The sequence below is a fragment of the Chelonoidis abingdonii genome, chromosome 4 (genome assembly GCF_003597395.2).
Source record: "Chelonoidis abingdonii isolate Lonesome George chromosome 4, CheloAbing_2.0, whole genome shotgun sequence".
NCBI lineage: Eukaryota > Metazoa > Chordata > Testudines > Testudinidae > Chelonoidis > Chelonoidis abingdonii.
In genome coordinates this window covers 54,107,801-54,123,599 of record NC_133772.1, presented here as the reverse complement: position 1 = coordinate 54,123,599, position 15,799 = coordinate 54,107,801, and the positions used below count along the sequence as shown (strand labels likewise).

The 15,799-nt window shown below is 39.7% G+C and overlaps 1 protein-coding gene across 2 annotated transcripts in view; it reads left to right on the top strand.

Moving 5' to 3' along the window:
- GALNT18 (polypeptide N-acetylgalactosaminyltransferase 18) overlaps nucleotides 1–15,799 on the top strand; it is a 509,102-nt gene that overhangs the window by 288,850 nt on the left and 204,453 nt on the right. For both annotated transcript variants that reach the window (XM_075065179.1, XM_075065178.1), the window contains exon 6: nucleotides 562–676. In XM_075065179.1, the coding sequence (XP_074921280.1) occupies nucleotides 562–676 (115 nt within the window). The remainder of the gene's footprint in view (nucleotides 1–561; nucleotides 677–15,799) is intronic.

Genomic DNA, 15,799 nt, shown 5'->3' with positions numbered 1-15,799 from the left:
CTGACTCAAGAAAGCATCCATATATTCACTAAGGGCTCTTAAGCTGATAGTTAATTTAAGCTTAAAATTCAGCACACACTTAAATGTTTTCCTGACCAGGGGATGGACTTAAGCATGTGGTTAAATGCTTTCCTTCATCAAGGGCAAAATTTGCACTAATTGATATCCTTGTTGGTAGTCTACATTGAGAACCCAAGAGCTGAGTGGCAACAGAAACTGCAACCCACTACAGCTGGTCTCTTCAAAACAGAGCTTGGACACATGGGCAAAACATTGCAAAGGAGCATCACTCTTGTTGCTCATCCTGTACTGAGGGCTTCAGTTTTCAGCATTGTCAGTTTGGCACCTTTCACCATCACTCAATTTGATTTAAAAAACAAATAGCACAATAAAACAAAATTGGCCAAATCCATCTTGGGTGTAACTCCATTGCAGTCCATGGTCTTACACCCAGTATGGCCCAGTGACACGAACTACAATCTGTTTGAGTGACAATAAAAAAGGAAGTAGCTTACTTGCTCTCTAACTGTTGTTTTTTGTTGTTCTGTTGTATTCATGCAGAAGCCCTGCACTGATTGGATGCTTCATAGTAGACAGGGAGTACTTCCAAGAGATTGGCTTACTAGATGAAGGCATGGAGGTCTATGGAGGAGAGAATGTGGAGCTCGGGATCAGGGTAAGGAAATGTAACAAGCAAGCACTGATGATTTGTTCTTATAAAATGTTCATCATAGGTGAAGAAGCAGACAAAGGAAAGTAGAGGTAGTATGTGAAGTAGCTATATAACTGCTGTCAATCCGTGTGATTATGTAATATACGAAGCCAGATGTAGAATCCTACACCTATGGGTTGTGTACGGGAGGGACGGGATACAAAGCAGAGGCTCCCTTGTGAAAAATGTAGTTGGAGAGGGGAGGATACAAACATGGTGTCGTTATTTCACACAGCTGATAGTGATAGCTGCTATGATGAAGCTTGGAGAATACTTCTTTGCCCCACTTTTATAATGCAATCTCCTATAGGGAGGCAGGCTTGTCAAAGATCTCATGGAGAAGTTTCTCCTAGATTCATCTGCTTGTTTAAATTGGGAAGCTCACTTTGGAGATAGCATATGTGCCCTATTGTTTCAGCTGTCTCCCCTCTGCCTTTGCTGAGGATTTAAGATATTCATAGAGTACTGAGTTTGCATAATTGCTCGTATTTTCTTCTTTCGTCATACACTGTTCATTTATTTACCATTTGCAATACGCTGTGTGATTTGTGTATCTCATTCTGCCTCCCCTCATGAATAAATACCACCCTGAAAATGCAATGTTGCTCAATTTAAGAGATTCTCTGATTTTTTTATACAAATGAAAGACCGATTCTGAGTTACATAGTTAGAGAAATGAAAAAGAGGTCTGATTTGCATTACATAATTAGATTTACAATCTCTGCTACTGAAATGTTGGCTGAACATATTGAAGTTTGTGTTTTGTGACTGTCAGGTCTTTGAAATAAAAATATACACTAGCATAAAGACAAAGATGAATTTCTGTAAATAATGAGAAAATATCTTCAGGTAATGCATTCAGACTGAGACATATTATAAAACCACTCATTTTCCATCTCTGACTTTTTGAAAGTCTTTTCCTACCGCTTGTCAGAGACAGAGTCTTCTTGCAACAGAAAGGAAGGCAAGGCCCTTGCCAAGATATGTTACCCACATTGGCAGGGACTGCTAGAGGAGAGATGTGAGCATCTGCCTTTGATAAAACCAGTCTCTATACGATTAAGAACAGGGAGCCTGAGTCCTTTCCTAGAACCAGATTTCTCAGCTTGCTGTTGCTTGCTGAGTTTTAAAATTAGCGACATTGATTTTTAACTGAATGATTTATTGCCTCTATGAGAGGGCAAAGAGTTTGATCAATCATACCTATGAGACTTTGATGATAATTTGTGTGACTGAATATGGCCCCAATACTCTCAGGTAATGTACTAGCTGTCCGGACTGTTTAGTCCTTGTGGATGTTAACTGTTGAAAATCACTTTGATAGACAGGGCTAGACAGATGCACAATGCCCCCACCCCCTCCATAACTGAAATTTTGGCATGTACTGGATTAGTGGAATAACACCCAACAGTGCTCTAATTTCTTGATATTTATTCTTCTGTTCCCAGGGAAGTGAAGCCTGACCTAAATAAAACACTTTCATCTTTGACATACCACAATGTGCAAGGTAGCAGAATGTATATTGCTTCGTCTAGCTCTATTCTGACTCTGATCTGAGTTCCCAGCTGCATCAAAACATCTGTAATAGACAGATAGCTCAGCACTTTATTAATGACTCTCCTCACTATGCTCATCATAACCCAGATAATACTAGGATTAATATACATTTTAAATGCAATATTAGTTCTTCCAGGAATGTAATATTCTTTCTGCAGATGGTAGGCTTTGCAAATGTGCCTCTTCACTTAATCCGCTGCTCCTGGTACAGACCTGAGGCCATGTGCTGCCTCCTGGCAAAATGCAGGTGCCTACAAAAAATGCTGTTGTCAGAATATTGTGGAAAATCATGTAATTTAGTTGCAGTCCCTAGCTCTACAGACAGTAGTGTTACTCCACAAAGCTGCCTTTAATTTTCTTGAGTTTTCAGCATGCCTCTATCTATGGTCAGAGAAGGATTTAGGTCCTGATGGTCTTTCTCTGCTGGCTAACTACATTTTCTTGTCTCTGCAGCACCAGAGAGTAATTTCGAGACTTCCTGGGTTGCTTTTAACTGCAGGGTCTAAAATGAATCACTTAATGCAGGCTGTAATTGTTCAACAGAAACATCAGCAGTTTGCATTTTATAGTTACAGTATCAGTACAATAAATAACATTTTTATTTTAAAATTATAACCTCCACACCAGGATGCAGATTGCTTCCTCTGCTTCATCTTTCATCTGTACTTTCCTTTTTAGCAGCATATGGCTTAATCCCATCTCCTGACATGTGGTGCGCTTTACTATGTAGCTTTGGAGAATCAGCTACCAAGTATGCCTGAGTAAACCCAGTAGCTGGCTTTCCAAGTTACAAGTGCCATGTATCATACAATAGGATGGAGCTCATTAGCCAGCCAACTTCCTGAGCTTACTCTATGGCTTACCATAGCCAGGAATTTGTGAGTAAAATAAATACACAATGGCCTGTTCCTATTCTGCATGCTGTAATGAGTTCACACAGTGAACAGATGGAATGCCAAGCAACATTCCTTCCTTCCTCTAAGAAGTCTCTGTGTGCTGTAAGCCTGCATGACTCTACAGGCTCACCTGCCTGCAGTAACGCTTGGTTACTGGAACAGGATTGCCATCTTCTTCCTGGTAATGTCTTATAAATGTGAAGAGTTCAATGTTACAGGGTGCTAGATTATGAGGGTACAATGTAGATGCAGAGAAGACAGTACTAATGAGACTTCCCTCCTCCTTCCACCCATTCCATAGAAAAGATTGCCATGGTGGGTCTCTGCAGCTCCTTGTGGAAGGAGGGCTGTGAGTAGACCAAGGCAAGTACTGTGACTGGCGTATCCATGTACTGTGTGTATGTGCTGAGCCAAAGCTCACAGGGACCCCCACGAGAATATAGTATTCTATAGTATTGCAACTTTTTTTTATGGAAGGGGCGCCCAAAATTGCTTTGCCCCAGGCCCCCTAAATCCTCTGGGCAGCGCTGCCAAAGCCCTGTTTCGTGGGGAATCTGCAAGTCATGTCTGCTACATTTCCCCATGCCCTGTGTTAGCAGCCATGGCTGGTTCAAATTGAAAATTTTATCTCTCAGTTCTGTGTCATTTTCCATGTGGAACAAAGCCCTCTTGTACTCACCAGGATTAGTCTGTAATGGGCAAATCTTGTCCTTTCCTCTGCAGCCTTGAAGTGCCCTGCTCACCGTAAAATGGGTTGGAATGAGTCCTAAGTCAGGGTCCTAACCAAAAGAGGCACTTTTCTCTCATCTATTCACATTACTTGGGCCACTTGAGACCAAGAAAACACATAAACCACTTGGAATTGTATCCAAAGCATTCATTGCTGGTAATGCCTGGATCAGCCATAAAAAGCGGGAGCAATTATTTTCACATTGCAATATGTTATAGGATTTGGGGATCATTCTGGCAGGATCTTGTAAATATTCTCTCTCTCTTCTCAACTCCATTCATCTGTGAGTTGAGGTAATATTATATCAATAGGTTTTTTGTCCCCTCATCTATGACTTTGTAATATGTGTAAAATTAAACATCTATTCTCAAATAAATATTAATAGAATTCAGTTGCCTTAGGCTAGATGTTTGAGTGCAAAGTATGAATACATTTATAATATAAGAAATAAAGTCATATTTTTCCCTGACAGCAAAACATTTTCTTACAAACCTCAGTACTTGCCTCATAACAAAAAAAAAATCAAGCTCACTAAGGCTAGATGAGGAGAGCTGGTGAGCACCTTGTCAGAGGGGCTGGATCCCATCAATGAGGTTGCTCACAGGAGGCTGTCAGTACCTCTCAGGATCACATCCTTAGACTCTGTGTAGGATAAGCCTGGCTCCTTCAGAGGTCTCTCATGTTTTATCAGTCCCCCTAAAGTCACCGTGTCATCCCAAGCTATTTCCTGTTGAGATATAATCACTTGCACTCTTCAGATTCTGTTAATATCTTTTAAGACAAGGTTTCCATCATTTGTGACTCTCTGTTCTCATAATATAACAACATAGCCGTTAATCATGCCTTTAAGGCATTGGCTCATGTTCTGGGGTCAGTGCAGCATCACATGCCCAAGCAGAAGTTCAAGGAGGCACCATCCCCAGTGAGCATCCATAAGAGATTGTAATATGTGCTTCACCACCCCAGCTGGTACAGAATATGGATGCAGAGCCATGGCCCCTTGCCATCCCTTGTAGGCTTGGGGTGTCTATTGCTGCTCAGTGTTAGCCATGAGATGTCCTTGTGATCTAGGAAGCCCATGGATGACCATCGTGACCAGCCTGTTTTAAAGGTTTGGAAGGCCAGTGTAATACTTCCTTTTTGTAGGGCCTAATCCAATTCCAACTAAAGTCAATACAAACCTTTCCACTGATGTCAGGCCCATATAGATCATTTTTCATGTGAGGAGCTCAGAGTAGTTTACAAACATTACTGAAGCTTTTCAACAGCCTATTAAGGCTATATTGGACACACTTTTATAGATGCATAATCTGAGGTTCAGAGAAACTGAATGATTTACCCAAGGTCACAGACAGTGTCAATGGCAGGGGCAGGAATATAACCCCAGGCTCTAGCTTCAAAAAGTAATGATATATATTAGAAGGACTGTGTTCTGGCTGATGTATTCATATTCCTAGGGATAAAATGTCCCAATTAAATGAGTGGGAGAAAATTCTATTTGAAAGACAAAAGCTCCTTAATGAAAAAATGAAACATGTTTCCTAATGGGCCTACGCCTGTTCCCATTGAAACTGTACAGTAACTCCTCGCTTAATGTTGTAGTTATGTTCCTGAAAAATGCGACTTTCAGTGAAGCAATGGTAAGTGAATCCAATTTCCCCATAAGAATTAATGTAAATAGGGGGGGTTAGGTTCCAGGGAAATTATTTTCACCAGACAAAAAACTGTATGTTATATAGATATACACACAGTATACATTTTAAACAAACAATTTAATACTGTTCACAGCAATGATGATTGTGAAGCTTGGTTGAGGTGGTGAAGTTAGAGCCAGTTATTTTTATGAAACAATTCTTTAATCAATCCTGACATATTGCGAAACACTTCTTTAACCAATTATACCCCATCGCCTTAGTTGGTTCGAACTTTGCAAAACTAGTTATGCAACAGACAGAACCAATTAAAGAAGCAGATGGGAACCATACAGATACATACAGATGCTCCCCAGGTTACGCAAACCCACTTACGGAAAGTTCCGGAAGCGAGGTGTGGGTTTTTTGGCACAATTGTCAGGTATATGTCTTTGACTTACACAAGGCGTTCCGGCTTGCGTAAGTTGCGTCTGTAGTAGGGAAATAGGGGCCATAAAGGCCATACAATAGAGAAGTATAGATTTCACAATCACAGCTGTTAAGTGGTTTCTTGCCAGACAGAATGCTAGCAAGCAAAGTTTTCTTTGACCATCTTAAAATCTGTTTCATTGTCTGGTGGTGATGGGTACTATTAGGACAGGAGTGCCTTCTTAACAGCTTGATATTAAATTGTTTTGGTGCAATTTAGATGGAACATGACACTCTGCAATTTAGCTCACGGTTTAATAGCGAACAAGGCCTCAGACCTTACAGGAAGGATATCCCAGTCTCCATCTGTCTATCTATTCCTAGTTTGTCACCTAAAATCTCTTTTCGATAGTGTGGCCTCATAACTGTCTCTTCTTTGAAAGGACATCTGTCTCTCTCTTGCTCTCTTTTGTTGTCCTCTACAAATACTCTCTAAGGGCAGTTCAAAATCAGTACAGGAAATAATTTTCAGTGCTACAATTCTCCTGACTGGTAAAACGATGCTTATCTTTTCAGAAACCTTTGGAAAGTTTGTGGTGTTAGTAACCTGGAATGTTTGGAGACATATTTAGCATATTATTTTATATGCCAATTGTATGACATACTATATATAGTGTAATTATATATCTGTATGTATATATAGTATTCTTCTTTACAGATTATAAAAATGAATGTATCATGGCTTCTAGGAGCATGAACAGAAAATAAGTATAAATTTACAAATGCACATTGACCATTTTAGCATATCCATAAATAAAGATCCATACACACAAAATCTCTCCTCAAAATACCCCTTTGGGACAATAAGGAATGAATAGACAGGCCTTGCAAATTACTCTGTGTGTGTGTGTGTGTATTATATACTATATATAATATACATTACATTCAGTATTTAAAATAAATGAACATCTGTTTTCATAGGGTATATCTAAGGTTATCATCTCCCAAACATTTGAAAGCTGTTTTCTCTTCAGTCCCCAGCACACACACCCACACACTTTCAGTCACTGTCACTTGGTGTGATTTTACAACCATGTATTTTTTAGTTGATTTTAGTAATTCCTGAAAGACCCACATAGACTGCAGCGAAACTGACTATACACACAACACTGTCAAATGCACAAAATTACTGGAGGGGGGAAAACAGAGAAAATTACACTTCTCTAATTTCTTTCTTATAGTAACCTGAGGTGTTACTTGTAACAGTGTGAGGTAAAATGATTTTCAGGTAGAAATGTAATTCTACTTTTTTTTTTAGTATATTGGTTTCTCCTTAATTTCAGCTGTTAAAAGTTAACTGAACATGGCATTTTTACTTTCATGCCAGTGTTGAGTGGAAAAGCAGTCATTTCTTGTCAGCATGGTTTCATGAAGCAAGAAACAGTTTTGTTAACTAACTTTTAAATCGTGTGAGAGAAAGTTGAGAAACTGACGAAAATTTGGGGATCTTGCAAAAAGTGTTTGATACTTTTTAAAGCAAACGTTTTTGCAAAAAATCATGAAAATTGTTTAGTTTTGTAGCATGAATGCAGCCAGAACTAGTGATCTATTTGACTTTGGCGGCTTTGTGTATAATTGATATTGTGATCTTGATATAGGCAAAAATCATCTCTAAAATGCTATTGGTTTAGGAAACCACTTTATTGTGTTGAGGTACTAAAGCCCAACAGTACCAGAGACTAGTATTCTCTATTTTAAGGGCTGTCATTTCTATACAATGATCATTTCACCACAAGAAATGATTCTATTGAAAAAGAAAGAAAGAACTTGCATCCAAATTGTCATGCCTCCAGTTGTGTCAGTCATGACATTTGCAGCAGTTTGCTCTCCATGGCTGCTTCTATTTTTGTGTCAAGCCTCCAGTGGAATAATTGTTTTTCCCCTGTTTAGCCCATGAATGTCTCAGCAGGTATCCCGCAGCTACAGCATGTATAATTATACATACAGACAACATTACCAGTTCGCCAGTGAATCATTTTTACACTATTTCTGGGGAGAGAACATGTTATTCAAAGCTCCCACAGGAAAGCCGATGATTGATGTAACACTGGCAGATATGTGGTGTAGCATCCCTTTAACATACATTAAAGAGCAAGAAGTATTTTAGATTTCCAGTAGAGGTGCTTTTTTCATTGCCTGTACCTGTGTGTGGTCCCATGTTTCTAAATGGATAATAATGTTAACATCTTGATGTGCCAACAAAGGAAATTACTGCTTGCAATGATGAGGAGAGAAATAACACAGCTGAAGTCCACACCTACTCACAAATCAGTGGTTACAGGAAAGAGACAAATTAATTAGTGGCTTATCATAAGATAGCGCAAAATTTAATACCTTAAGGGCAGCTAAAAGTGGCACTGTAACCTCTGATATCATAGTATCTCATATATTGTTGGTACAGACCCTTCACTTTACTGCGCTTCTGACTGGGTCCCCTAACGTAGCACAAGAGCTATCATTAATGCAAGACTTTCTGACGCCCTATGCCAGCGTCAGGGACTGGAAAGGAGTTTAAAAAAATGCATGAAAAATGATCAGTCACAATATCTTGTCACACAAACCTTAAACCTCTGGTAATTTGCATTGGTTATACACTTTGTTTCTCACCCCCCTTTCAGGTAAATTATGATTTCTTCTGCTTCCTATTTACAGCATAAATTTGGCAATGGAGTGACTTAAATATCAGTTATTTTACTGTGCCTAGCAGCGAGATGGATACATTTGAGAAACAACAGAGTGAAGCTTTCTTTATGCCTTCAGTGACCCTGGAAGCATGTTATCTCCTAATAGCACAAGCCTTGAAGTGGCTTACTACAATTATAAAACAGCACGCCAGCTTACGTAGTTTAACAATACATTGTAAAAGTTTTACGGTTCATGAAAATAAGTACAAAATTAATCCCTGCAGAACAAAACAATTAAAAAAGTACATAATGAAGCAATTAGCTAAAAGGGAGAGGAAAACACTGACAATTTATTGTGGAAAGATTCTTTACATGTATTACTTTTTCCATGAGGGCATTGTATAAAGGCATAATTAATGTGAAGTGAAGCTTGTAAGGCAATTAATGAAGACTTCAAAAGTAAAATTTAAGGAATAATTTACATTTTAAAAATTGAGGGCCAACTCTAGTTATGTTGAAGCCTTTCATTTTTTTTTTTAAATCGTTTAGCTTTCCCTTTTGTGTTTTTCTGGGCCTATTGCAGTTTGCCCTTAGAATTTGCAGCTTGAGAGTGAGAGCGGTTATTATCACAAACACGTGCAAAACTTGGTCTAAAATAAAAGGGAAGGCTCCAAGACAGAGAGCAGTTAGAATAGTCTCCCAAGAAACCACATCACTTGGGTCATTTCATACTAAGGGACAGTCCTGTGATGGCAAGGGAATGGATTAACTAATCTAAATGAACTTTTCCACCTCTAAATTCTCTGATCTAATTTCTGTCAATGCTGCTTCTCGCTGCCACTAACACCAAATAAAGACAGTTTCACATCAGTGCAAAGTTTCTTGTTAATTTCTGCTTGCTGTAATAAATACCAAGGTCTTAATTCTTTGTGAAGTTCTGCTTTGTGCACAAATGTAAGCATGTGGGCAAACTAAGAGCATATCCTACATTAACTCTGTAATTTCCAGCCTTTCCTATAGCGCGCATATCCTGAATCACTACCTGAATGAACTCACCTCACACTGCCCAAGACAATGTGTTTAGATCTACTCTTTGGGCAGACTCCTTCCAAGGAAGCTGTTATTGAAAGAACCTTACTGAGTTTCTGTTTAAAGGTTTGTCTTCAAGTATCAGCAGAGTGTGCAAACCTGGACCTGGGCTCTCTGCAAGACTTGCATGGAATATGGCATGAGCCAAATCCTGCAAATGTTAAGTCCTCGGTCAAAATGCTGTGATTTCAGTGGAAGTTTTGTCTGAACAACACTTTGACCCAATGAAAAATGGTTACTAATAGATTTAAAGAGATCTTTACCTAAAACTTTTCCCCTTTTATAATCATATAAAATCACTACCATCAAAAAGCAGTTAAAGCCCATTGGGGAATCAATGGAAGTAGGTGTTCTGATTTCAGTGGGTTTTAGATCAAGCCTTTTTAAAGCCTACTCCTTTCCACAGTGAGCTGTTAGAATACTGTAAGAAAAATATGGAACCAAGAAATCACAGAACTACCACCCTCACACGTGGCAAAATCCATCGCTCCATCACTTTAATTTGGGTTGCATCCCGTTCACCTATCTGTATGTGATCTGTTTATGCTGGAAGGGGCAGAGATCTTTTCTTGTCTATAAAGTACCAAGCTCACTGTTGGCGATTTATAAATAATTAACAATAATAACAAAATAACCTTAGGTGAAACTTAAGTGTCCACAATCTACAAATATTTTATGTGGTAAATTGTTCCAAACTATCAGTGTTCCCGCCCCACTCTGAACTCTGGGGTACAGATGTGGGGACCCACATGAAAGACCCCCTAAGTTTATTTCTACCAGCTTAGGTTAAAAACTTCGCCAGGGCACAAATTCTTCCTTGTCCTTGGACGGTATTGCTGCCATCACCAGGTGAGTTAGACAAAGATTCAGGAAAAGGACCACTGGAGTTCCTGTTTCCCTAAAATATCCCCCCAAACCCCTTCACCCCATTTCCTGGGGAGGCTTGAGAATAATCTTCCAACCAAATAGGTAAACAAGGTGAGCACAGATGAGACCCTTGGGTTTTTTAGAACACTGAAAAAACAATCAGGTTCTTAAAAGCAGAATTTTATTATAAAGAAAAAAAAGTTAAAGAAGCACCCCTGTCAAATCAGGATGGAAGGTAATTTTACAGGGTAATAATATTTAAAACACAGAGGATTCCTCTCTAGGCAAAACTTCAAAGTTACAAAAAAAAAGGAATAAACCTCTCTTTTAGCATAGGGAAAATTCACAAGCTAAAATAGAAGATAAGCTAGCACATTTCCTTGCTTTTACTTACAATTTTTGTAATCTTGGATGCTTATTTCAGGTAGGGTTTTAGGAGATGTATTTTTCCTGCCCTGGTCCCTCTCTGTCCTGGAGAGAACAACAAAGAGAGCACAAACAAAACCTCCCCCCACAGGTTTGAAAGTATCTTCTTCCCTTATTGGTCCTTTTGGTCAGGTGCCAACCAGATTATTTGAGTTTCTTAACCCTTTACAGGTAAAAGAGGGATTTTATGCTACCCTCAGCTGTATGTTTATGACAAACATTCATGTTGAAAATAAGTGACTATCTGTTGGGACCCACAAAAATAATGAAATCACACTGACTGGGTTTTTTTCCTGCAGGATGTTTGTTAAAAATACAAAACACTTTCACTTCTGCAGACTTCAGAGACTAGAAAATACTTTAGCTTTTTGAAAGGTCCTAACAAACTATTTAATTATTAAAGAGCCTTGTCTGGAGTCCAAATATGTTGTTTGTTGCAAACAAGGCCATTTTGGTTTTCTAAGAGACTCTATGATGAGTATCAATTCAGCAACTATGGTACATGCTAATGAACTGCATAGTGTCACACAGAATTTGTTTTTGATTAGATTAAGCTACAGCAACATGAAAGGAACACTCAGTGATTAAAGAGATGAAAAAAGAAATGCTTTTAATGAACAAGTGGTGTATCTTCATATGTCAAAGTATAAATTAAATATTCTGAAAGGGATGAGCTTCAATGCAATAGCTGATTTGATTGAGTGTTTGTGAATTCAAACACATTTAAATGCACTTGAATGGAATTTATCCAAGGACAGAGATTTAGAAATACTTAAAATTAATAGAAATATGGACCTTTTTATTCTGAGGAAGGTTTTCTGGCTCTTGAAATGGAAATTCCATTTTTTTATATTTAAAAAGTGGTGTTTGTAATCCCTTCCCCTTTGCTGCTGTTACGACACCTGCATCTAAGAGAATAGGGACCAGATTCACCAAAGCCAACTTGAGGGTGTATCCCTTCCTGTGCTAGGCTGGTCAAAAGAGAGATTCCATCTGTTGTTACTACCTCAGTCCTCTTAGCATTTTTGATTAGGGAAGGGGTGCAGAGCAGCTATATATTATGGTTAGGCTACCCCTGGATCATTCTGAGAGGATCCCTTGTATCAGTGCATAAACTGTCATGGGCATGCCCCTTCCACGGCCAGGACTGTCCAGTTTTGGACTACCGTATCACCTTGATGGAGTGGAGGTTGCAGCTGATTTCTGGTTCTGCAATTTTTCTCTCTCCCCAGTGAGTTTTCTAAGTTTTACTCCTCCTTGAATCGCTGTTGAAGAAAGCCCTATATCTAGACATTTTTAATGGTTTATACAGTGGTGTGAAATCATTAGTGAGTAAAGCTCTTTCTAGGCCCTAGAACCAAGAGACAAATCTCAGACAATAATATATATTGTAATCTTAAATGCAAATTGGAGGTAATGCCTCCTTTCAGTTGTGTTTTTGTTTAATTGAAAATGTTAATTTATTAATTCAGTAGAAAGTGTGTGTTGTGGGGGTCAAATTCAAACTTTGGACTACAAAAAGCCAGATGGGGAACTGTGTGGTACAGCTGTGGGGCTCTGATCCTTACTTCCCCAGACCCATGGATGCTGAACTTCTCAAACTCTCCACATGTGGAGCCATGGAGAGCCATTCCTGACTGTTCTTAAGGAGTTAGCGGGGTGTGGCATGTATTTTTACACAGATCTGATCATCCAGCAGCCTTGACACATGCTGTCTTCCCTGGAAGTCCACACTCTATTGGCAAAGGAAATTTGCTGAGGCATCTGTTTGAGCATGAGGACCTAAAGCTGGATGGACTATGGATCAGGATCCTACTAGTAGTCTTTTGTGTCTTTGGTGACAGATGTTGCTGAATTAACTCTGGCCCTGGTAGGGTGGATGGAACTGTTTTAATAGTCTCATCTGTTCTTCATTAAGTGCCGACAGTGTACTCAGCACTGCATAAGTCAAAAGGACAGAGGTCAAACCTGGCCTACTACTTAGCAGTACCATATTTACTGGCAGGAATTCGTGTTTGTGGGCCTTGAGGAAGAAGTGAGTTTTAAAATGGCCCTCTTCACTCCTTGCAGAATGTGTAGTGTTTGGGAATGGCTAAGACTTGGAGTCCCACAGGGTCCAATCAGGTTGATCTTTTTGTTCAGTGTGAAGCCCCTGGGAGGGGGAGACTAGGTGGCATATTTTTGGCTACTGTGTCTTCAGAAAGCTGATAATCATCTGTGAGTTTCCTGTTCACCTTACCAAGACAGAAACTTTCCCTGACTTCCCCAATATCTGTCTGAGTCTGTGACCTCTCTGAAAGCCAGTGTGTTAAAGTTTAATCCAGAGTTGTTGCTGGGAGGCAATTGAAAGTGTTTTTAAGAACAGGCAAAGCCTTTGATTGCTCCTTCAACTGATGGCTTCTGCCTGTCTATTGTCTAGGAGGTTTTCAAACTTGGGGGTTTAGTAGATTCATTTCTGCTCTTGGATTCCTAGACAGTAGCAATGGATCAAAGTGCTTCTTTTCATCCACATCAGACTAAGCGATTAGTGCCCATTTCTTTTGGATGCAAATATTATTTCCATGGAAGTTCATGCCTTTGTCTCTTACCACCTCCCACTCTATAGGGCTATCCTGTAAGACTATCTGCAGCTTCAGCTAGTGCAGAGTGTGAGCAAACAATGTGCTAAGCCGGCCTGGTATGGAGGCTGAGGATAGGTTGTTCTCAGCAGCTGGATCTCACCTCTCTAACTTGCATGTATATCTGAATACAGTAGAGTGACATGTAGGATCATCTTTCTGAGATGATGCTTGAGAAGGTGTCTGCTGCAGACTTTGGAATCTTCTTCACCAATGCAGTGACTGGGTTGAATCATAGAGTTTAAGGTCAGATGGGACCATTATGATCATCTAATCTGACCACCTGCACAATGCAGGCCACAGAATCTCACCCACCCACTCTTGTATCAACCCCCTAACCTATGTCTGAGCTACTGAAGTCCTCAAATCATGGTTTAAAGATTTCAAGGTGCAGAGAATCCACCAGCAAGTGACCCGTGCCTCACACTGCTGAAGAAGGCGAAAACCCCCCAGGGCCTCTGCCAATTCTGCCTGGAGGAAATTCCTTCCGACCCCAAATATGATGATCAGCTAAACCCCTGAGCATGTGAACAAGACTCACCAGCCAGACCCAGGAAAGAATTCTCTGTAGCAACTCATCCCCCCATCTAACATCCTATCACAGACCATTGGCACATTTGCTGCTAATAGTCAAAGACAATTAATTGCCAAATTAGGCTATCCATCATTACCATCCCCTCCATAAACTTATCAGTTAGTCTTGAAACGGCTATGTCTTTTGCCTCCACTGTCCCCTTGGAAGGCTGTTCCAGAACTTCACTCTCTGATGGTTAGAAACCTTTATCTAATTTCAAGTCTAACTTCCTGATGGCCAGTTTATACCCATTTGTTCTTGTGTCCACACTGGTACTGAGCTTAGTATTCCTCTCTCTCTCTGATATTTATTCCTCTGATATAGTTATAGAGAACAATCACATCTCCCGTCAGCCTTCTTTTGGCTAGGCTAACAAGCCAAGCTCTTTGAGTTCCTTTCATAAGACAGGTTTTCCATTCCTCGAGATTCCTATGTCTCCCTCTGTACTTGTTCCGGTTTGAATTGATCCTTCTTAACATGGGAGACCAGAACTGCACACAGTATTCCCAGATGAGGTCTCACCAGTGCCTTGTATAACGGTACTTAACATCTCCTTATCTCTACTGGAAATACCTCGCCTGATGCTCATCCCAAGACTGCATTAGCTTTTTTCACGGCCATATCACATTTGGTGGCTCATTGTCATCCTGTGATCAACCAATACTCTGAGGTCCTTTTCCTCCTCCTCTGTTACTTCCAACTGATGCGTCCCCAGCTTATAACAAAAATTCTTGATATTAATCCCTAAATGCATGACCTTGCACTTTTCACTATTAAATTTCATCTCTTCCTTTTAGCCTCGCTTAGTTGGTGGCAGTGGCAGTTTGCAAAATACATGTTTCCTGTGTGAGAAGATGTTGCATGGTACCATTCTAGCCTGTCTGCACACAAATGGAGGGCCACAAGGATGGGTGCCTTGTAAATGTACTTTTAGTAATAATATTTTTTTAAAAAGCTGTGATGTGGAGTGTGTCTCTGTCCTCACATAGCTATTAGTTTCTTTACTGATGATAAACTGCAGATTTTGTGAACGAAATTGAACCCTTCCTTTTTTCATGGACCAGTTTCCTTCAGTTGATATTCCTACCACATCTTCCATTACAGCCATGTATTTTTCTTAGGTTAGGTTACAACCTCAGCTGATCTTAGCCCTCTGAAGAAAATGCTTTCTGCTTCACAGGCATTCAGAATATCCCAGACACTATTAGTATGCCTGACATTGCTTTGAAATTCTTCCAAGACGCAGCATTCTGCCACCTTGCCATAGCTGTAAAGAAACCCTTTCAAAAGGGGGAATCCTCTAAGTACTTCTTGAGGTTATCTGATTGTTTGAACTTCTTCAGGGAGCCATGCCAAGAGCAAGCATTTGTTTCAAAGGTTCTCCTTGCAAAGGAAAATTCAAAAGACTTTGTACTGAAGGAGGGTTTGGGTTATTTTTAAAGGATAAACCCCTATGTTAGATTTTTTGTGCAGTGAATCTGCAGTATTGGAATCCATAAATAACTCTTCTAAAGCAAACAGCAAGAGAGGAAACACCCATCAATAACAGGGCCTTCAACAAAAAGCCTTTAAAAGATGTCCCCTTC